Source organism: Monodelphis domestica, chromosome 1 (genome assembly GCF_027887165.1).
Source record: "Monodelphis domestica isolate mMonDom1 chromosome 1, mMonDom1.pri, whole genome shotgun sequence".
NCBI lineage: Eukaryota > Metazoa > Chordata > Mammalia > Didelphimorphia > Didelphidae > Monodelphis > Monodelphis domestica.
The window spans coordinates 321,414,304-321,438,919 of NC_077227.1; the positions used below are offsets into that span (position 1 = coordinate 321,414,304).

Below are 24,616 nucleotides of genomic sequence, written 5' to 3' on the forward strand. Positions count from 1 at the left end.
TTCTTTAACAGACAGATACACAGAAGGACATTAAGTCTAACATGAAACAGTACCATTTGCCCACGATAGAAAGGAAAAGTGGAGGATACTGAACAGCTTGTCTTATTTCCAGATACTTGGATTATAAAACCAGGCATGAATGGAAGCAGAGAAATGGAATCAACTATGCTTCTGGATGTAACAGAGGGGCTTTGGGGAGCAGACAAGTGACAGTGCCTTACCTGGAGGCTCCCTGAAGTGCTCTAGGACCTTCACGAGATAGGCACGAGATGGTTAAGGGTTATGTCTAGTCAGCACTTGTAGCTTTCCTGAAAAGACGTCAAATGTTTAGCAGATCAGAAATGCACTTTGTATTTTCACCTTCTAAATGCATGTACTGTATTTTCCATTTGAATGGATTTGTGAAAAGCATAAAATTCTAGGGTTTTTATTTCATTTTAGTGGGGTTAAGACTTTTTTTGGAGGGAGGAGGGCATTTTGTAAACTTTTTATACAAAGTCAAAACAGGTAAAAAAGGTTTTATATTGTTATTTATATCTTGGTTTTCTTGAATTGTGAGCTCTGTGCATTTCGTAACTTCAGTTTGAAAATGTTAAGCTATTAGAACATTACCAACAGGAATAATTGAATAACTACAAAGCACTTGTGTGAATATTTTATGGATTATGTTCTTAGAAATAACTGATTGTGATATTAAAGAATAAGCTATCCTATTTTTTAATTCTAAAGATAAACCTGTGTCCTTGTGAATCCCTTCAACCTTATTTTGTAGCTTCTGGTAGCATACAAAGTAATGAAACGTGCCGTTCACAAGGACTTCCACAATGCTTCATTTTGTTTTATTTGACACATTCAAGGAAAAAACAAAACTTTCTCATGGAAATATGCATTGTTTCCTACTCAGGACTCAATCCGGCAACAATTGAGGTAAGTGCAATCATATAATCATTAGAAATGAATGTTAGGTCCTCTTTCTGAAGATGCCATAGTTCTCCGGCTTTGTCTGTGCACAACACAGAGTGGACTTTTTCACACTGATCCCAAAAGTACACTCCCCCCCAAACAAAGGTAAAATGCTTTGGTTCTTTCTTGAAAAACAAACCATCACTCGGGCAAACCAAGGCTGCCAGCATTGTGGCTTCCATGAAGGTGTGCTGTTATGATAGGGCCCAAGTGGGCTTCTGCTCAGGGGATAATGTTGGGACGCAGGACAAAGAATTGTTGGGTTGGTGTTTCAGGTGAGTAGCTGAATGATGTTACCTTTTGGTTATAACATGCCAGTGATATTGTGAAATTATATTAGAGGGGGCAACACCATATGGCTTGTGCTTCTTGTTTCCCAACTGACTTGGTGGAAGCCAGTACTTGGATGGCCATTTTTTACATTTCGGCAGTGTTAGGCACCAAATGAAGCCTGACACAAAACTTTCTCCCTCCTCATGCATGTTGAGAGCTCCACTGTAAAAAATATCGCTTTCTTGTTATAATAATAGTACCTCTGATTTCTGGAACAGGTAGGGTTTACAAAACGCTTTCCTCACAACTAGGAGATAAGGTAAGTGGTACAAACGTTTTATCCCCTTATGTAAGGAAAATGAGGCTGTGATCACTGAAATGTCTTAGCAGAACTGGAGCTTAAACACAGGTCTTCTGACTGCATTTCCCACCTCACCAGAGTGACTGTTTTGCCCAAATTCCCAGAAAGAAATGGGATAGTTGATCCAGTTATCTTCTGATGTTTTTCTAAACAGAAATACTTGTATGCTGTTTGGATGTGGGCATGATTTTTTTGGTCACAAATATTTTTTAAAATCTAAAATCTCTTAGGTCATTGTCTCCAGCTGGGCATCTTCACTTCTTGGGTTCTCTATGTTAATTCATATCAAATACAGACTTTTTCATAGTACCTTGAAACCTAGTCCATGGTAAATAATGCTTATTTGGAGATTCTCTATAGATTAAAACACTGGGAAGGAAGTTTGATAATCATTGGATATAAATTACATTAAAAGGGAAAAATAATCAGCCCAGACAGATATGTATTAGAAGTTAGTTTTAACCCATTTTAGATTAATGCTCATTTCTTCATAACACAAAAAGTTTTCTTATCTGGTTAATTGAAGGCAGAGGGTCAAAAACAGGATAATTCATTGTGTTTGTCTCATGCTCTGCAAGGCAAGAGCTTGGGTTAACTTTACTTTAAGGACAAAGATTCCCACGATGATCCATCATGCTGCTTTAGGTTTTGCTAAAACTTCAAGCTACTAGGCAGGAAAACTTTTAGTGAGTGTTGAAAAGGAACCAAATCACATACAAAAGAACCAAATATGCCATCATTAGGAATTAAAGACTATTACAGGTTCCACATCCCAGAGCAGCATGAATTATATTTAAATCATCTGTGAAGAGGAGCTGATTGAAATGTGATTGTTTGAAATATAAGTTCATATTTTCCACAACATTTATCTGAAGTTAAGCAATAATGGTGGGAGATCCTGAGAACAGAATTTCTGAAAATGTAGCTACAAGGAGCCAAATAGCCTTCACTGAAAACTAAGAATACTCAAGAATGAACATGGCACATGATATGATGGATGAAGGGATGGGCTTTGAGAACCTGGATTTGAATCTAGCCTCTGACATGTTATATGTGTATATATGTGTGTATATTATAATTGTAGTGAAACAACCTTTGTTCCATTAAACAATTTAGGCTGCTTTGAAGCTTATATGCATTTGGGAAGCTCAGGGTCCCCTTTTCTAGAACATGGAATCAGAGCAAGAAATAGCCCTTTCACTTAATAGTATTACAGTCATTAACTGTTTTCTCTGGTGGGGCAATGAGACATGAGGAGATAGAGGAGAGGGAAAGGAACCATCCTTTTTTAAGGCCCTAATGATACTCCCACCCATGTATAATAAAATGAAAAATCTCAGTAATAATCTTTCCATAAATTCCTGTTAGCTGATGTGTACCAAAATGCTTTATAAATATTATATTTGATCCTCATGACAACCCTGGGATATAAGTGCTTTTATAATCCTTATTTTATAGTTGAGGAAACAGGCAATCAAGATTAAGTGACTTGCCTGGGGTCACACAAGTGTCTGAAGGCAGATTTGAACTCAAGGTCTTCTCAACTCCAGTCCAGTACTCTATTGAACCACCTAAATGCCTGATTGCTCTCTCAAAAAGTACTTTCTTCATGCCCCTGTAAACCAGCAATGCACCTATTTATTAGTATCTTTATTTTACAGATTAGTAAATTGAGGAATAGAGGTAAGAGTCGCATAGGTAATTTGTGAGAAGGGACTCAAATACTTGCTCTTCTGTCTCTTACTTCACTATTACTATCTGTCCTTCATTAGCTGGTCAGAGCTAGTCACTTTAAATAGAATGTCTAGGTCTTGGACAATCTTATGTGGGGAGAGGGGGGAAGTTTGAAGAGTTCATTAATTATGGATCCTGACCAGAAGTAGGGAGGGACATTACCTACAGGTTCTTAGCTATCAGGTTGGAAGGGCCTTCAGAGGCCACCTACTCCAGTCCCCTCATTTTACAGATGAAGAAATTGGGGCCCACAAAGCCTAAGTGACTTAATTGACCATGGTCATTCCACTACTAGGTGTTCAAACCAGGATTTGAACCCAAATCTTCTCCAAATCCACATTGCCCTGAACCTGAGGACAGCTGAATTCTTTAGGAAGTGGTTTAGGTTATTTTATTCAATGTTGGTCACTATCTAAAAATATCATTTGAAAGATTCACATTAGGTTTACTAAAACAGAGCCTAAGCACAGCATCTGATACATGGGAGGTGCTTAATATACACTTGATTGGGAAAAGTCTCATCCTTTATATAATGATATAAATAAGGGTTTTTAATCTGGGGTCCACGAACTTCTTTGGGGAAAATACTTTTATTTTCACTAATCTCTAATGGAAACAACATTTCCTTCAATAATTTGAAAACATTCGGAGAATGGGGCCACTGGGCTTCACCAGACTGCACAATGGGATACATGATGCACAGAAAAGGATAACAATCCCTGATATAAGCAATGGTGTACAAAATCTTCATAAAAGATCCAATCAAAATGTTGTCAATTTGCAGATGCTGGTATTCAAGAAACAGGGCTTGACTGAAACCTGTCTACTGTTTGCTTTCAAAAGACCAGTTTCTGGGACAGAATGGCAGAGGGACATACAAGAATTGCTCCCTGCGAGAGGCAATTCCTAAAGCTGCAGAAGGTAAACAGTAATTTTCTACCCTTAACAGGTTTGGTATGATACCTTCTATATCTATTATTAGGTCAAGGTTATCTTGTATGACAAAATGCTCCTCTAGATGAGAAGTGATGAAAACACCAGTTCCTCCCCAGGTAAGTGGATGTTGCCATATTCATTTTGGCTCGACAACTGTCCTAGACACTTGCTAGCAGTATGTCCATTCCCAATTTGTAGCAACAAACAAACGACCTACAGCATCACCTGGTAGCAAAATTCTATTAGCTACCCTTAGTCAAAACAGGTGTTCTTCTCCTGCTCACTGAACTCTTGGTGCCTTCAGAGTAGCTAATGCAAGTTCTTCCATGGAATTAGGATTATGAGACTTACAAATGGGAGCAACATCTAGTACTAACCCCTCAGTCAGGAAGAAAATGAGGTCTAGAGATATGGAATAATAACTTAGCCAAAGTAACAGTTGAGCTGGGTTGTCAGATCCAAAATCCAGTGCTTTTTCTACTGTGATACTCCCATATTCCATTATGGAATAAGCAGGCCCCCAAATTTGTGACGTTTGCTAAACTGGAAGGAATCTTGGAAGTCATCTCATTTTGCCTCCTCACTTGAGAGGTAGAGCAAATGAGGCAAAAAGAGAGGGAAATGACTTTTCCAGGATTGCATAGCCTGACCAGGAACAGAACCCAGTATTCTTCCCACTACATTGTCTTCATATTCAATTCCATATCACTTACCCTCACTACTTCCATTCACTTAACCTATTTTCAGAAACAGGACTGATTTCAGGATTCTACAGTGAGTTTTTGCCTAGTTCCAAATGAGAGAGATTTAATTTTTTAAAAATTTATTTTGAAACCCTGACCATCTGTTTTAGAATTAATACTGTGTATCAGTTCTAAGGCAGAACAATAAGGGCTAGGCAAGGGGGTTAAGTGACTTGCCCAGGGTCACACAGCCAGGGAGTGCCTGAGGCCAGATTTGAACCAAGGACTTCCCATCTCTAGGCCTGGCTCTCAATCTACTGAGCCCCCCAGCTGCCCTTAGAGATTTTAAATAAGAAAAATGATAGTCTGCCCCTTGGGAAGAGTCCATTTAAAATAGTGGACTATCGATCATTTATAAACATTCCCAACAATCAAGATCTGAAAGGTATGTATTAGGTGTTTTATTCTAAAGCAACTCAAACTTAAGTCTCTGAAAGACTGATATAGGATGAAAAGAAAACAAAGTTTTAAGTTTTTAAAAATAGATCTCTTTCCCTCAGTCCTTCAGGTCTTTTCTTCCCATTCTGATTTTCATAGCTTTACATCTAGATGTAAGCAATAGATTAATAAGAATGTTTATGCCTTTTAAACTGACCAAGAGTAATTACTTTTTACCTCTGTGCTGAAAATGACTAAAATTTATTTGGGCCAGATTTAATATTGCAGGCAGTATTTAGAGTGTTGGGTCTGGAGTCAAGAAGCCATGACTCTAAATACTGCCTCTGACATGTACTTGCTAGGATTCTGGAAAAGTCACTTAACAACTCTGCCTCAGTTTCCTCAACTGTAAAATGGACATGCACCTCCCAGGGTTGTGAGAATCAAATACAATAATACTTATAAAATATAATACTTATAAAATGCTCAGAATAGGGCCTGGCATAGTAGTCACTTAAACAAATGTTTATTCCCTTCTCCTTTTAAAATATAAGTATCAGGATGATAATGTACAAGAAAGTTACATGGCTGTATAAAAGGGGTTGGGATTAGATTTGTTTTGTACTAGGGACCAGAATTAGGACTCTCCCTTGGTGCAGTGGAATTCTGGGGATATGAGTGGAAGGTATGAGGATATGAATTTTAGCTGAGTACTTTCCAGCATGAGAACTATCCCTCAATGGAATAACAGGCTGAGCCTCATGATGGTCTGTTATAAAATATTGAGACATATCATGTTTTCAGCCCAACACTGTACATACTTATCTAGAAAGCTGCTTTTAAAGTTTTTACTGGTATGAACTGCAGCTCTCTTGGGATGGGGATCATCAGTTTTATGAATAGAGAACTAGAAAATAGACTTGAACTAGTTGTTTCCAAAGGAAACTGATATGTTAACATTTTCAGTCTGAATACGGTCTGTGGCAAGTAATATGCCACATCCCAGAAGGGAACTTTGTTATGATTCTGTACACTAGAGGTTTCAAATACGTGGCCAGCCCACAACACATCTAAGTGCAGCTCAAATGGATTAAAATGTAATTGGGAAATATTTAACAAAATATATACAAATGCAATAAAATATAGAGAATATCATACTAATATCAAACTAAGGCAGTGTGCTGCAGCTGGCAGAAATCCTTATAGGAATCAATGGTCTCCATTTCTCAGTTTGACCCCCCCGCTGTAGCTCACAAACAATTATACTTAACCTACTTCATTTTCTCAAGTAGATTATAATTTAAATAATTACTGCTCATAAAACCACACAGTTAGCCAAGTTTCTTTTAATATGCATGATTGTTGTCCTGGATGTCATTCGATTTTCCACCTGTAATTTCCTACAAACAGACAGGAAATCCACAGTTAGAATATGACAGAGATCCAAAATCCAACTAAGACATCATTCTACTTGGTAGTTGAAAAACTTGAGTTGAGCCAGGTTTGGGAGGGGGAAGGGGAAAGAGGCATGCTTAAGATTTTCTTTAAATTGTTGGTAATCTCATGCTTCTTTAAATGCTGGTGTTGCTTTTGTCAAAAGACATCAAAGATGATTTGTCACATGGTACAAGCTACAAAATACCAAATAACCCAGAAGACATTCTTCTATTCCTCTTGTCTTTCATAGTAGCTGTTTTCTAATGTGTAGTAAATATTGTAACATCCAGAAGCAACTGTAATTGCTCCACCTGTAAAATAAATCCTGCAATACTTTGACTAAAAACGTCACACATTAAATTCTTAACACAGCCTTCATTCCAGTGTTTAGGTAGTAATGATACTAAAATTTTGAGTATTTAGAATCTGAACCCATCTCTTAATTTTCAGCCTTGCATCTTCAGTAAGACAACAATAGTCTACTTTGTGCAGAAGTCCTAGGACTAAGAGTGACCCATTTACCCACCCTGGAATGGAAGCCCAAGTTCCCACACAGGTGAGGAGAGCAGTAGGATGAGCTTGCTCAGTCACTATTTGATCTATATACTTTTCCTTAAAGAGAAAGGGAGATGTAGGCAAATCTGTGGACTTCTGATCCATGAAGAGGAGTAGCATACTTAGTTGTTAAAGGGAAACTTGGAATCCATCAGCCCATACCCTTAAGACCTAGTGTGGCACTGATAGAATCACAAAGGCCTTTGCCCTGTTCCATATTTTAAGGAATGCAGTGTAGCACCACACATCCTGTATTTTTAATTCATGAAAATCCTTATCACTTCTAGGTATTTTCTTTCACTTAGGGTGATAAATGATCCTACTAACATCAAATCAAATACATGTTTTATATGGTTTTGTTGCTTTATGGTTTAGGCTTTTACCAAATAAACACCCCAAAAGATATAATTGTATAATGACTTTTTTTAATGAGAAATATTTTTCTACTTGGCAGTTGCTGGAGTGACAATTTTTTTCTGGAGTATATTTTACAAATATATTTGGAGAGAACCTGAGATAAAGGGTCACTTGTATGCAATTTAATTGGCTTAATAGAAAAAAAAAATTAGACCTGAGAAAGAACCAGACATCTTGGATCATATTATACTTGATCAGTATGAAAAGCACCTTTATGCTTAATCCTTAATCATGTTTAGATTTCTGTAAGATTTCCAAATGCAAATTGACCTTATAGTTGTGATCAAATTTTTGACCTCATAAGATGTATGTAGCCAACTATGATTATAGATCTTTACACATAAGGATTAATGTCAGAGGAGTTGAATGGTGAGCTTAAAAAAGAAATACCACAAAGTCTGTGAAGATTCTATGTCATAACACACAAAGTCATCCTGGTAGAAAAGAACAGAAGGAAGGAAAGTAGAGACTGAGTTCTGGAGAATAAAGTCAGTATATAGAATTAGTAGTTTTCCTGAAAAGCTGCAGTAATATGGAAATATAAAGGCCTGGAGAGGACAAGGTGTTCAAGGAATAAGATAATTTTTAGCCAAACATTTAATTCAACAAAAGTCTGGTTACATCAAAATTGAGCTAATTTAACAGAAAATAAACAGGCTGTATATTTAAAAATAGTTTAATATTAATGTTTTTTTCTGAGTTAGAAATATTCTTAAATGATGATGAAAATTACTAGGTGAAAGCCATTTTCCCCAATCACTGAATTACATTTATACATATAATACAGAGATGATTGCAATTAGAAACATTATTATTAAAATAAAGGTTTAATAGATACAAAGGATTTATCTCCATATCTTAGCATTGCTGGGAAGTCCATTTACCCATATTGAAAGTACTCTACTATCATTAAACTATTTTAAGTGCAATTTTAAAACAAATCTATGATTGCAGCATCCATCTTCCTGAATTATATATTGAAGTCAGAAAAATGACTCTCTGAGTGCATTCCAAGTTGTCTTCTTACCACCTCAAGTATAAAAAAATCAGTGCAAAAAACAAACAATGGTTAAAGTACTATCTGATAACAATTGAACTTGAGGATATTTCTGTCCAAGAAACATTTTATTTTACACTATGTATATATATGTATGTACATATCTATATATAATTATATGTGTTTTCATTACATTGAACTTTAAGCAAGAAAACCTAGTTTCTCATTTTAACTGCATCACCAAAGAATTGTTTTAAAACAGAAAATTCTTTGGGTAAGCAGCCAAGGAAATGATACTGGAAAAAAGGGCCTATGATATTCTTCTTCTGTACCACACTATGATTCCCAGAATTCCAGGTTTACATTCGGCCATTTTAGAAATGTCGACGCTCTGTGGCTGAAGAGAGCAGCTCTTGGTGCCCTTGTCATTATTCCTTGTCCTGGGGTGGGTTTTGTTCGTAGTAGTGGGATGACTATACTACAGTTCCACTTGGAGAATTGGCCTGGTTTTGGGATGACAATAAACCCTGCAAACAAAGCAGTTTACATTAATCCAGCAAAAGAACCCAGCATGGAAGAACAAATTTATACTAGGATATTTTTCCAACATCTTAATTAACAGGTCAATTTTATATCAGTGACCATCATTTTATTAGATAGTTCCATTTTTTTCATCAAGTTATATTCCTTCACAGATCACTAAATTCATAACTACTAAGTAACAAAATTTAACAGGCTCCCAAACCTATGCATATCTAATACTTTCCATCTAATTTTCCTGGAGAAAAGAAAAGAAATTGCTCATCTTTTGGGAGAAAGTGAGATTAAGGCCCATGAAAGAGATGGCTCTTACAGCAAAACTATCTGCTTTTTGTCCTCCAAAATAAGCCATTTCCTTCCTTTTCACCAGTAGTGAACTGTTCATGAGTGAAATGAGACACATGAGTAAACAGTTCACAACTGACCTCACAAATAAATGGGTAATATGGAATAGAGGCAATTCCAGATATGTATTAATTGTAACTGTTTTCTCTCATGAGAAGAATACCATTCAAGCACGTTTCAGTGTGATATATAACAAATAACTGTGGATTTTTGGGGGGGGGAGGGGGCGGCAGATATAAAGGGTTTGTTTAATAATTAGAGAACAAGCCAGTGCTTCTTCTTGGATAAGATAGGTTTTGGTGAATGTAAAAATAGGGCAATGAGTTCAAAAGTCAGTGCCAACAACTGAAACATTAAGGGTTAGAACAGAAGATGGGCTTTTTGAAATAAAACTAATGGGATGGGATGCCTGAAACTCCTGCAAACCAATGGGACTGTGTGGCTCCAACTGTTCCAACACTAATCATGTTGATTTATAACAAACAGGGAGAAAACGAGACCCATGTTAAATTTCTCTAACTTCAGGTAGGTATCATTTTAAATAAACTTAAGCATGTTAATCTTTTCCAAAATAAATGGCTACTACACTATTTTGGTATATGATGTACAGTTAGATCTTGATCTTTCATTTACTGAATTTAACACTTTTATAAGAGCATAGCACTCAAGTTGTATATTTTCCATTTTAGGCACATAAACTCATTGATTCTTTAAGGCCGGCCTGAAAAGTACTAAAGTACTGTTTACACGCTAAGACATTTTAAAGCATGCCAGGCACAGTACTTATTTCCCACATTTGGGATTTGAAACAGATAAAAGGGCCAGCTAAACCTGAACAGCATTCATTGACAAAGTTACATGCACCTTGTTCTAGGTAACCAGTGGGACTACAGTTATGCTACCACTTAAGTAATTTTATGTACAGATCATTTCTTACCTGAAAGTTAGGTTCCTGTAACTTAGATCCTTTAATCTAGACAAGACCAGGAAGCAAATACCAATTGGAATGTAGAATTTGACACCTCTTCAGAATCTATAGGAGCTCTTTTCCTCTCAGATCCAAGAACCCAGGAACCACTACTGAGAAAAGGAAAGAACCCTGTTCTGACTTCTAAACCAAAAGAACACATTTCTGGATTGGTGGTAATGAGTCTCAAAACCTAGCCCAACTAAATTCTCTCCAGCTAACTCAGATCCACCAAGTCAGATGTGATGAAATCTATCAGGATAGGTGGATAAAGAAAGCTGCACTTTCTAGTTCCCCAACAAGCCTGGAGAAGGCTTGTTGGCTTCTAGAGGAGATGCAGAGAACTTGGCTTTCTGAATTCTAACTACAGGAAGGTAATATATATGAAATGTACATTTGAAATATAAAATCTCCTTTATGAAGCTCAGCACAAGAAATCTGATAGTTCATCTTGGTCAATAGAAATCTGAGGAAAAATGGTTTTAAGTGATCAATGCAACTAAATCAAAGAACTGCATATTTGCCCAAACAAAATGGCCTCAAGCAAGCCCCAAAGTAAACATCTGGCCAAGAATTTCTACAATAAAATGTTTCTGAAATAAGGAATATCTTAAGGAAATAATAAATTACATGTTCTTGGAGAATCTCTTGAGCATTTTAAGACACATTTACCCAGAATATGGTATGGGAATTTGTAGGATGTTTCAGGTCTATGTATATATACATACATATATACATGTGTGTATACACACACGTATGTATGTAAAATTAAGGACTTGTGCCTAAAAGAAAAATGAATAGATTATCAAAAATAGAGTTGTTTTAGAAACTCTTATAAAGGAGAAGTGAGCCAACTGGGATAAAGCCAGACAGAACCATCCCTCCTCCCCCACCATCATCCCTTTTCAAAGCAAGCTAAATCTGTTAAGTGCTTCAGGAAGAAGTGGATAAATCTATGTTAAGAGATGCTCTCGACTTCTGGGAAGAAAATTTTTTGAAAAGGTGCCACCTAGCTGCCCACCCAGCACCAGAAGAGTACTACTGATTCAACATTCTCCATTACAAGCCAGAAGTATGTACCACTCCCAGGTCTCTTCCTTTTTTGGAGCAGCATTGGTGTGTCTACCTTCAATGCAGGTTGCACCTTCTTCCTAAGAAACTATTTTTACATATCTTGTCACTTATCCTTATTGTTTTGAGAGAAAAATTTACTGAGGGGACAGGCACCCAGGGGCTTGGTCAGTGGCAGGATGGGCAGCACCTCCTGTCCCCTTGGAATTCAGGAATGAGGAGACCAAGGTTTCAATTCTACCTCTGGGCAGCTGGTGGTGCAGTGGAGAGAGTGCTAGACTTGAAGTCAGGAAGACCCCCAAGTTCAAATCCAGCCTCAGCCACTTACTAGTTATGTGCCTCTGGGCAAGTCACTTAAGGCCGTTAGCCTCATAAACAAAAAACCAAACAAACTAATTCTGCCTCCTTAGCTGTGAGCAAATTACTTAACAGTTCACCTCTGGGAGCCTCATGTTCTGCCACTATAAAATAGTGATGTATGTTACATATCAGACCTCAGAATTGTTGTGAGCAAGCAAAGTACCATCAAAATGAGTGACGACGATGATAAGAGCATTTATAGCTTTGCAAAGTGCTTTACAGTCTTACAAGGCTGAGAGTAGTTCTACCTTACCAAAGGCTCTCATGGCTACAAAGTGTCGCTAAAAGAATTTGAACTCTGTATGCCACCTTTGACAGAACATGATCTTAGAAGCCTTAGAAGGCTTAGCCCTGGAAAGGACTTGAGCCCAAATTCTGACTCGAACGAGGCCCAAAGGTCACCTTGCTTAAAAGGGAGCACGGCTCAGGAAGCGAGGGACTTTGTCCTAACTCTAAATGCAGGATTCTTTTTACCACATCTATTAACTTCTCTACACTAAGATATTAACAAGAATTCATTTTTATAGTACTTGCTTCAGTTTACTAGTGCTTTTCATTTCATGTCTCTAACAATGTCATGAAGGAGAGGACAGGATAGTTGGTCCCAATTTGGGATAGATAAAGAAACAGGTTCAAGAGATGAAATTACGTGCCCAAGGTCACCAAGCAATACTGTAACTAAGTCATTAGCTAGCTTCTCCTGCTACCTGTCTTTCCAGATTGTAATTCCTAGAGAATGTCAATTAGCAGGAGAGATTTTCTGGATAATTGAGGATTTCATCACATGTTAAACAGGCAATGTGGTTCATTTTTAGAATGTACCTCTTTCATCTGCATATAATGTAACCCTTCAGTGTAATGCAATTCCTATAAAAGACACAAAGACTTAAATCTTTGATTATCAATTGGCAATTTTCTTCCTAAAAGCCTTGTATTTGGATAGCAGGTCAAAGAGAAACAAACACAAATAAACTTTATCTCTAATTTTAGAAGTTGAGAGAAAAAAAACCCTAAACTCAAAATAAGATCCTGGATGCTTAAATCATTGAAGATAATAATAGCAATAATTATAATACTGTGCTTGTCCTACTTTAATTAAATAATAAATAACTTAGTTTTAAAAGGTCTAGACCTAGGGATTTCCTTTGGATGAGGAACATGCAGAAACAACTTTCATGAATGCAGACCAAGATCAGCAATGACTGTGAATTAGTCTTTTAGAGAATTACCTGGGTCACAGAATTACAGATTTAGAGCTGGAAAAGTTTTAGAGGGCATTAATTCCATCCCCATTCCCCACCCCATTTTAGAGATGAGAAAACTCAGGGAAGTTAAGGCTTAAGGTTACATGCCTATAGTCTGAGATGGGAATTTGAATTGAGGTCTTCCTGGCTCTCCCTCTGGCACTGCACCAGTCTTCCCAGCCTCTAACATGCCATGCCAGGCCTCTAACAATCATGCCAAGTTACCTTTCAAGTTTCCATGAGTATAAGACCAAGAACACATGTCCATAATTTCATTTAATCCTCACAATTACCATGAAGTAGGTGGCACAAATATTATTCCTATTTTACACATGAGGAAATGGGGTTTAGAAAGGTTTAGATACCCACAGAGATCTAGTAAATTAATATTGCCAAGACATGAACACACACTTGGAAGCCAATGCTCTTCTCACCGTTTTGCTTTTATAGTATGCATATAATGGCAATATCTTTATTTTATTTTTTAACCCTTACCTTCTGTCTTGGAATCAATACTGTGTATTGGTTCCAAGGCAGAAGAGTGGTAAGGGCTAGGCAATGGGGGTCAAGTGACTTGCCCAGGGTCACACAGCTAGGAAGTGTCTGAGGTCACATTTGAATCCAGGACCTCTAGGCCTGGCTCTCAATCCACTGAGCCACCCAGCTGCCACCTCCTTTTTTTTTTTAATCTTTGGTATTTTAAAGAGTATTCCATCACTTAAAGTTTTCAAAATAGAAGCTAAAGTCATCTGGCCTTTGAGGTTCTCCCCAACTTTGAGATTCTTTGAGTTTAAAGTTTAGGACATCAGTTATATCTATTTCTTCACAGAATGTGTGTGTGTATATATATATATATATATATATATACACACACATATATGTATACATACCCATAGCAATTCCTCAAAAAAAGTATAAATTCTGACTATAAGAGAACATAAACTAAGGAATTGTGACATTCACTAGTACTGTTCATGATACTAATCCTGAAGAATAAGAAATAAAAATTCAAAATGGCATAATTATACCTGATATTCAGGCAATGCCTATGGTTTTTAAAGTGTCAATTGAAAACAAAAAGTGTTACCTAAAAGGGAAAGCTTGTGAGGATATGATGGTGAAACTGAACCCCCCCCCCCAACATGATTTCAAGATTAATCAGTGGTAGTAAAGCTGGAGACAATTCATCAAGATTACCTATCTCCCTGAAGATGGCATATTTCTTCCCTTTTTTCCTACCCAATTTGTCATTTGTCTCAAACATGCATATCAGCTGATACAGCAATAATTTTAAGGAAAAACATTCATTACTGTCACGTACATACAAGGAAGTATTGGTTTAGGAATTAGGGGAGGGTTGTAGAGAAAGCAGAAGAGAATAAAGACAAGAAAGAATGCTTCTCCCAACGGTGCCTCTCATAAGCTATGTGACCATGGGCAAGTCACTTCCCTCTCTGAGCTTCAGTCTAAGTTCCTGCCAGCCATTTTGGTATCTGAATCTCCAGCACTTAAAGCAAAGATCACTTACTAGAGGCTTGCTGATTAATAATAAGCCACAGGGTTATAAAACTGAATAGGTACATCACTTAAAGCCTATTCATCTATTCAACAACTCTTTTGCATGTCTACATGTCAAACCCATAGGTACTACAAGGGATGCCTGGGAATGGTTTCTGCCTACCTCACCACCTCATCTCACTCCCCCCACCCTCAGCAATGTAGTCTTTTACGTAGGCTTAGATATGTACAGTAGTATGATGAACAAGGTCCTTGAGTGCAGGGCCAGTTTAATTTTTGTCTTCATACCCCAGGGTCTAGCCGAGTGTGTGGTATGTAGCAGGCACACACTTAATAAAATGATTGCTAACTGAATTGCACTACAGTATAGCATACATACACGCTGGATCCAGAGCCAGAATTGGATTGCAATCTTCCCCAGAATTTACTATCTGATTGCTACCTCCTCACCCCATTCTGATGATCAAATGAGAATACATTTGATAAACTAGAAAATATTAGGCAAAGCACATTAAAAAAAGGATATGCAAAGCACTTATTACAATTTCAACCAGTTTAATTGAGGAATAAGGTAACCGATATAGGACCGTTAAAGCACTATATAAGTATGATTTTTAATTACTATTTGTACAGCTGAATTTTGGGGGAGGGAATGTTGCTAGAAACTTCATTTTAGATCACAGTTTTGGTTTATATCAATGTGAAAAGAACTTGATTTTGAGGCATGCTTAGCCATTAGCAACCAAATACTATATGAGAATCTGGTACTTCTAAATTTTAAAAGATATAAAAAATAGAAATAGAAGACTCCAGAGAACAACACATTTATAATTTTTGCCGTAAGTCAGATTTGGGCATAATTTCTGTTTTCATTTCCCCTCTCTCCATTTGGACTACAAACCATGAGTTTTGTGTTCTAGTACTGGCTCCACCACCAATATACTTCCTCAATTTCCTCATCTGTAAAATAAGAACTAGATGCTTTTTAAAAAATCTTTCCCACTTCTGCCATTTAATGAGGCCTTTTCTAATTGATATTTTTTCTGTAGAAATGTTAAAATAATGTAAATATATCTCGACAGAACTTTCGAGTCCAGAAATTTAATTGTAAAATTAATGCTAAAATGACCTAAACATCAATTTTACTGAATTCATATAATTTAAGATGTTAAGCTTATATATAGTAAAGTCTCAACCAAAATGTTACGAGAATGGGATGTTCTGTTTATTGAAGGTTAGGCAAAGGATTTCCTTGCTAAAAATCTTTTTAAAATGTGTTGGTCACATTGATGCCTTAGGAGAAAATACTTAGACCACAGAACACTAGAGATCATGTGTCTCCATATTGAGATGAGACGCATGAGGCCTGGAGAAATTAGGCCACTCATACACATTGTGTCCTATAATGTATTGGTGACAACAGGAGGAGAACACACCTCCTAATTCACTGCCCAGTGGTCATTCCACATTTTGTATCTCTGTGGAACTCTTATGCCTAAAATGTCATCTTTTATATTTGCAGGACCTCAAAGTTATCTGTCTAAACCAGTGGTTTTTAAGATTTTTAGCTCACAGGGGCAGCTGGGTGGCTCAGTGGATTGAGAGCCAGACCCAGAGATGGGAGGTCCTGGGTTCAAACCTGACCTCAGACACTTCCTAGCTGTGTGACCCTAGATAAGTCACTTAACCCCCATTGCCTAGTCCTTTCTGCTCTTCTGCCTTGGAACTAATACAAAGTATTGATTCTAAGACGGAAGGTAAGGGTTAAAAAGGAGGGGGGAAAAGATTTTTAGCTCTTTGTCATGAGGTACTATGGAACATTAAATGTTTATGTTGGCAACAAAGAGTCCCAGTCAATTTGTCATCACTACTTGGCCCTTAAGATGCCTCTGCTTTTCTCCTTTCTCTTCACTCCCAACCTCTTTTTGCTTCTCTGGGGCTCACAATGCTTGGCCCACAAAAGCTGGGAAGAGTAAGCAGTCAACTGCAGCTGGGTGGAGCATCAGTTGGGGGCTGAAGATTATGGAAACTGCACAGTGTGGGAGGAGCAGCTGTACACCCAGCAGAACTTGTGGCCCATCCTTTGAGAACCACTACGCCACCTGCAATGTCCACTGTACATTATGTAGTTAAAAAAAAAAAAGCACAAGAGGTTAGGATGAATTTATACAGTCTACAAGTCCTAGTCTGGAATTATTTGCTTTCTCAAATATGTACTCATTTTCTTACTCTTGCTTGGGAGTTCTGGTTAATTGAATTTGTACTATGTTGGCAAATAGTGCTTCTATTCTGAAATTCTGAGTGTTCTGAGACTGTCGAATTCTAAACATTTAAGTTGTAGACTATACAAACCCCTTGGGTATTAAATAGCTTTATCACCTCATTTTATGGAGGTAGAAAATGGGATCCTGATAGGGGCAGTAATCTGCCTGAACTAGAATCCAGGTTTCTCAACTGGAATACTCTGTTCTTTACATCTAAATTAATGAATGATAAATATGTATGAATCTGATAAAACAGGATGCCATTTGCAAAACTCAATGACACAACCTTGTAGTTAAGTATTAAAATAAAAGCCCCAAACTCTTTACCCTATGCTGATATACTAAAAACAAAACAAAAAACCTTTACTGACATGTCTTAGGATCAATACTGTGTATTGGTTCCAAGGCAGAAGAGCAATAAGGGCTGGGCTAGGCAATGGGGGTTAAGTGACTTGCCCAGGGTCACACAGCTGGGAAGTGTCTGAGGCCAGATTTGAACCTAGGATCTCTTTCTAGGCCTGGATCTCAATCCACTGATTCACCTAGCTGCCTCCTAAAATATATATATATATACATATATATATATATATATTTTTTCAAGATTAAAACAAAAAAAAAACAAAAACGAATTGCATGGAACTTAGTCACCTAAACAAAAAAACACTTTTATAAAAACTGATAAGACAAATTTTGGACAGAACAAACCTCATCTAAACTGCCCTGATCGTAATCCTCTCAATTCAGTGTTTATTAGGGGATTATTACAAGCAAGGCTCCTTTGGTTACTGGCTTGGGGATAGACCCCAAATCAAAAGAGAACAGTCCTTGCTCTTGAGCTTATGTAACAAGGGAGGAAGGTATATGATATGTATACAAATAATATGATACACAGTGTAATTGGGGAAAGGAAGTTTAAAATAAGGGGAAGTGCTTGAGGTAAATCTAATTTCAGGTTGGGCTGGTGTGGAAAAACTTCATGGTTTTCTGAGAGCTAGAATTCTCTATGATCCCCACTAACCAAATAAATAGCCATACTACTATATATCTTTCTTCTGACCTTATAGTAAGGTCATATTTTATTCCTGACTTCTGGATGTTAATTTCCTGGAGGTATGGGCCATATCTTGCTTATCTTTTGTGTTAGCTCTATTACCCAGTAAACTCAACTGAACATTGGAGGCTAAATTCTCTAACATGGCAAATAAGCACTTTCAGAAGTTGTGCTAAGTTATGTAATAATACACCATGCCAAAACGAAAATTTATGGGGAAGTGCTTGGCAAAGGTGCAGTGTACACATTTACCAACTGATAAATAACCTTTCCATAGAACCATCTACAGCTCACCAAGGCCACACATAGCAACAACATAGGGCGTTAACTTTTACAAAATGCTTTCTTCACATTAGTCTTAGGTGGGATAGAGATCCTCATTTTACAGAAGAAACTAAAGCTCAGTAATTCAGTGGTGCTATTCCATTTTCTCACCTCGCCTTTCACACGTCTAACTTAATCCTATTATGTAAGAGGGCCTGTTTGGATTCAGTCTATTGTCCATCTGTGCTCCCAAATGAAACAAATTAAGCTAACTACCTAAATGTTTGCTTCAATTTGCTACTTTCCCTTGAGCAGATACAGCGAGAAACTAGGTAGCTATTTTAGAAGACTATTTTAAGAAATAGTTTTGTAACAAAACTTTAGTGTCACCCAAATTTTACCCTCAGAACAGAGTTGCCAGCCTTTTTTAGAAACTTAATTTTTTAAGGATCTGAAAAAATTCTTTCCCCCATGGTCAACACTCAGATGAACCTCTTCCCACTTAGGGTAGGTCTTTAGCTAATCAGTGCTGATAAGTTAAACAGGAAGTCTAAGCACCAAAACAGGGTGCGAAAACAGTTATCTGTATTTTCATCTTTCTCGAACCATTTCCAAATAGAATTGCATTAGAGATTTCCAAAACAGTTTTGTTCAGGTTTGATCTTTCCTCACCACAGTCCTACCAGAGCAGTGATCTAAGTTTTCTAAGACTATGGCAGTGGAATTCAGGTCCTAAGTTGGGAAAGCTTTGATCTTTAAGTCTAGTAGTGAATAGCATGGAAAGTCTTGAGGTTGGCTATAGGGTGACAATGAGTCTTTTGACAACTGCAGTTCTTAAAGATCCAATAATAAGATATATCAGTCAATCAAAATCTGGGAAATGAACGTGCTGGTGGGGAGATCAAAACCAATGAAATTACAGATTCTTGAACTAAACCTCTAACAATTAAGTGCTATTGGGAAGGGGGACAGATGTTTAAAAACACTTTACGGGCAATAAGGTAGCTGTTCTAGACTCAATATATCCAACTATTAAATACTGTTGACAGTGACTGAAATGGTGAAAAGAAAAAAGATGTGGGAATTTGAATATCAGAGCTTGAAATATGTATGGAACCAGAATGATAGGACTATGGTAGCTATGGATTAGTAAGACCTACCCTTAGAGCAGCTATGTATCTGATACCTTTTCTGGTCTTAAGATCTCTCAGGAAGAGAATAAGAAAGAGATGGGCCAGAACAGAAACTGGGCTGAATTTACCACTATTTAAATGTAGGGTGGTACAGAAGATTTGTGAGCTTCTCAAATAAAAGTTTATGATAAATGCTATGGTTTTAGATCACAAGGAGAAAAAACATTTCACCCCCGAGGATGGGGCAAACTTGGATTTTGCCACTTTTCCAAAGAAACAGGACTTGAGACGGAAATAGAAGAGAGACCACAACTGCCAAATTTGGGCCCAGTGTTATAGAAATTTTATGAAATTGAGTACTGAAAATAAAGTGGGAATTTTATTTCCATGAAAGGTCATTCTTCTCTCCATGCTAGCCTTCCCTTACCTCAGTGGAATCTTTGATGGTGACTTGTGTGAGTGTAGGCCTGGAACTCCTGCATTGAAGCATTCAGGGATGGAGGTCCCAGGGTGCTGCCCAGTTCAATTATGTCTGTTGAGAGTGAGTGGACAACATTTCATAGCAAGATAACAGAAATAACTGTCTACAGTTTATTAAAACCATGAAAATGGGAATTCTTTCCTTTCCCTATCTATACATTGGCTTCTAAAATAGAAATGTTTTCTAGTTTTTTTAGGCAGAGGCTGCTTCTACTACAGTATGTATCTTGAAAAATAGTGTCAAGCAAATTTAATTCAAGGCCATGTGAGAAGGAAAATAGAAGGAAATCCTCATAGGAAAAGAGCTCCTGTAGAGTGAAAACCATTAAAATGTCCCCATTTCAGCTTTTGCTTGGCTGAAGAGAACCTAATCATCCATGCTTGGATTTGTGAAATCAAATACCAACAAAAAACTATATTGTCACTGAACTTAGAATTCAAGGTTCAGTCTATAATAATGAAAATTAGATTTAATATAACAGTTGAAAATTTCAATTTTTAATCAGATTTTTCTCTATTTGATTTTGTACTGATAAAGGCATAAAAAAACTTTCTGATGCAATTTCAACAATTTTAAGTAAATGTTAAAAATTCTAAATCAAACTAGGTGGTAACAATGCTTGTGCCTATTTTTTTTTTAATTGAACTGATAAGGGCCTTTATTTTACCCAGTGTGAAAAAAGTTTTTTTTATGGATTTACTCAGATTTTCAAGCTTAGATAGGAAAATGACTTGAAAATTATCTACATTTATAATTCATTCACACATTTTATTTAATGTCATAATACAGTGGACAACCCCAAAGTATTCTGTAATTATCAAGTATTTAGTAAGGTTCTTTAGCTGTAATAAAGACAGTTGAACAGCTAAAAAACAAAGCTGTGTGAAACAGAAACATGATGTTTTTTAAAAACTAAAAAAGTACCAACAATACTAATATTATTAAAGCTTCATTAATTATTGCAACAGTTAAGAACTTAATTTACCAATATCTTATGTTAGAAAGGCTCCTTATGAAATTTATTCAAGTTGTCAAGAAATTGGATGAAAATGTAAAAAAAAGAAAATACATTTGAATTTACTTTTGATTTTCACTGTAAATATCAATACAGGTTTTGTACAGTATCACCATTAGCAGTCTTGAACAAACTCAAGATACAGGAAAAAATGCAGGAAGAATCTTGTGTGTTAAGATTCACACTCAAGCTGTAAGACAGCAAATTAGTGATGACCTGGATTTCATGTAACATATGCACTGAATAAAATATTCATAACACCAATTTAATAGCTTTCTCCTATGGCAGGGGCATATCATACAGTTTTAAAATAGGTTACCAAGTTTCAAAGGTCACAGTTGAATATAGGGAAAATTCTATAGTTGCTGAGAGCCAGTGAGGTTATTAACCTCCATCATCCTTTATCTATACCACAAGGTCATGCTGTATTTTTGGCTTTAATTGAAGCAATAAGTGTTTTACTCTGACACAAATGATAACTATTAGTCCTGATTTAGCCTGATATGAAGGGTATGAGGAAGGCATTGGCTCCCCCCCCCCCCAATTATATACACAAGGCTGCAGAAGTTTCCATTTTTTGTCACCAGATCATACAACAATGATTCATTTTAATTGTATTATGCCTACGGTTTATACAGAAAATCTTTTGTTGAGAAATAAAAATGACAACTGGGAATTTGAAGTATCAACACTGAAAACATCACCTGTCAGGGAGAAACACCCTTTTATAATAGAAAAATAGGCAAATTGTTCTTCCAAATTCAACAACACTTATAGCATGAAGTACTTGGATATGGTTTAAGCACTTTGAGCAAAAACTCTTTATTATACTGAAACATGATACTGTACCACATCCATCTTAAATCTGAAAACATTGGAGTTCAAAAAAGTTGCTTATAGTTCTTCTCTGGACAATCCAATATCGTTTCATTGACAGAGTTCTGAAAAGGAAGTTTATTTCTGCAAGTTACCAGCCTGCCTTAATTAAGCCCTTTGGCATTTTTTCTGGTGATACCTGAAAGCTTGCCTCAACATGGAAACCAAACCTTTTTTTTTCCAAAGTCAAGAGGTCACAGGAAGTTGTGAACAGGAGAAAACAACTTCAGTATCATTACAAGTAAGTGATTCTAATCAACTTGAGAGCAATTTCTCAAGGTTTACTACATGCCGCAAGGAGTGAAATAGTTATTCCCGATCTAGGGCATTTTCTGCTATACAACAGAAAGTAATTAAAATGAATTTCAAACATTTTCCTAGTATGAATTGTAGGTACGTGTATGTGTCAGTACACCTACAGAAAGTTTTATTTCTTCCCCCCTCCCATTTCTCAAAGGTATTTGAGTTTTATTCTAAAGTAAAAGTATGGGAAATCTTTGCCACAGCTTCATTCCTATCTTTTTTCTTCTTCTGAGCATCCTTTTAATCCCAGGCAAAAGTTTCAACGGGCAGTATTTATGTAACTTCTCTCCTTTAAAAAATGTCAAGTTCTAATGCATATACAAAAATACATGGAAAGAAAGTAAAAATACTTTCCCAAAAGTTACAGTAAAATTGTAATTAAAAATTATTTGTTTTAAAAATACTATTTTGCTATTCCTTCCAATGTCTTTTGGTTTTCCTTTCCAAACAAACTGATGGAGGTAAAGTGATGGAAACTTCTAACTTCCCTATTCCTTGCCATAAGTACCAAAGAAGATGGTTTAAGTTTTAATTAAACATAATACATCCCCTCTTCCAAGAAATCAGTCTTGCCAAATGTGCATGGTAAAAATCAACATTAAGCTGGGATTATGGAAACAGTCAGTCACTCAAAAACAGTGAGACAAGCGAAATGCCAAATTACTTCAAAATTGCCATTACTACTGGCCAGATATTTCTCTAGGCTCTAATGAACAATTTGTAGTTTTCTTACGTGTGATTCACTCTTAGGTTAGAAACAAGCCATCCTATCCTTATTTAAACTTAGTATTTCACTTAATTACCTGCGTTTTATTACCTCTGTATTTATAGTCTGATCACAAAAAAATGCCAACTGAACATGCTTTTCAACTGACTTCCTCTTTGTCAACTTGTGTTTTCATTTTTATATTTCAATCAAAAGAGATTTTCTAGTTTATTAATGTGAAAGCCTTTGGGCAAATATCCAGAAAGGAAGCTCAAGGTTTAAAAAACTAGTAAAAAATTCACAAAAGCTATACAATATCCCATGTCTCCTAAGATTTAGGATATACTCTGGCTTCTTAGTGTTTTTGCAAACACTTTGAAAATGGTTAAAGAGCCACTCATTGCTTCTGCACAATTTGTAGAGTCAAATTAGTTCTGAACCTGGAGAATATTTATATTCTGTCCTCCTGATTGGAGAAGATATGCTTTAATGATTGTCAAAAAATGGGGACCACAAGTCAGAGGGAAAGGTCAGGACCACTTTGTGACTTTGTTATCTATCCACTATGTGTTTCTCTTTGTAACACCAGTGGCTGGTACATAGTATTTAATAAGTACTTGCTGAATGACCCATTAAAGAATCTACACTCCTGAGTCAGTTGGATTTATGCATAATGGAGAGGATCAGCCCACTATCCCTTTTCCTTCATTCTTATCCATTCTGCTACATAAAGTAAGGAGGGAGAGGGGTGATAGAGATTAAAACGACACAGTACACACAAGCTAGGTTGTTGAAATTATTGCAATTTAAGGATATGCACGCTGGCAAAAGGGGAAGAAAACTCAAAAGTAAAACCCCCAAATCCAAACATTCCATGGTAATGTATTTGAAAATTCTGATTAAATTGAAATTTTAAGTGCTTTTCTTTTTTGGGAACATTCTCAGCTTGTTCCTTCCATTATATATTCCTGGCAAAAGTCCTCTGCTCTGCCTGTGCCCTCACTCTTTATTCCCAAGGAACAAAAATTATATTTATGTGCCAATGTTAGTTTCATTGCAGAGAAATAGGTCCTAAATGTCAGTCTCTTTGAAGGTATAATCTAAATTATGCTAAAGGATATGCTATATTTATATCAATGTGCAATAATATATTAGAATTTGAAAGACCGGGATAACTTCAGTATGAATAGGACTTACCTGTAATTAACCACTTTCCATAGTGGACAAAATACCCCAATCTTGAATTTTGAAACTGCATACTCAATGTCTCAGAAGCATTTGAAACAGGATTTCTAAAAATGTCTGTGCACAAAACTGCACACACATGATGTTAGTTATTAACTTACTTTTCTAACAACAAAGTTTAGACTGATCTAAAATTGAAGATCTGCTAAAATGTCTGTCGTTAGTAAGTTACCTACGAGGATCAGTTAACATTTAGGAACAAAGGACCATATTTTAAAAAGGTATGGTATTGATATTCCTCCCTTTCCTGGAACAATTATTCTGAGATGTGTAACAAAACAAAATACAATTTAAAAGTGCTTTGTGGCTTTAATACAGAAGAATTACTTTTACTGTTTTACTTTTTATTACATTTTTTTCTATTACAAAGTAATAGAAACAGACTTGTCATTAAGGAGTTTCATAAATATAAAGTTAATGGATCCAGCCCTTTTGTGTG

General features: G+C 36.4%; 2 protein-coding genes across 24 annotated transcripts in view; one reads left to right on the plus strand and one right to left on the minus strand.

Annotated features, from left to right (window-relative positions):
- MOK (MOK protein kinase) overlaps positions 1-734 on the plus strand; it is a 101,661-nt gene extending 100,927 nt beyond the window's left edge. For all 5 annotated transcript variants that reach the window (XM_007473551.3, XM_007473550.3, XM_056811248.1 and 2 more), the window contains one exon: positions 12-734. In XM_007473551.3, coding sequence (XP_007473613.1) covers positions 12-92 — 81 coding nt within the window. In that variant the 3' untranslated portion in view covers positions 93-734. The remainder of the gene's footprint in view (positions 1-11) is intronic.
- WDR20 (WD repeat domain 20) overlaps positions 1-24,616 on the minus strand; it is a 130,118-nt gene that overhangs the window by 22,798 nt on the left and 82,704 nt on the right. For 5 of the 19 annotated variants that reach the window (XM_056811244.1, XM_056811243.1, XM_056811235.1 and 2 more), the window contains one exon: positions 222-308. In XM_056811244.1, coding sequence (XP_056667222.1) covers positions 291-308 — 18 coding nt within the window. In that variant the 3' untranslated portion in view covers positions 222-290. The other 14 variants (XM_056811242.1, XM_007473536.3, XM_056811241.1 and 11 more) reach the window with 9 other exon arrangements.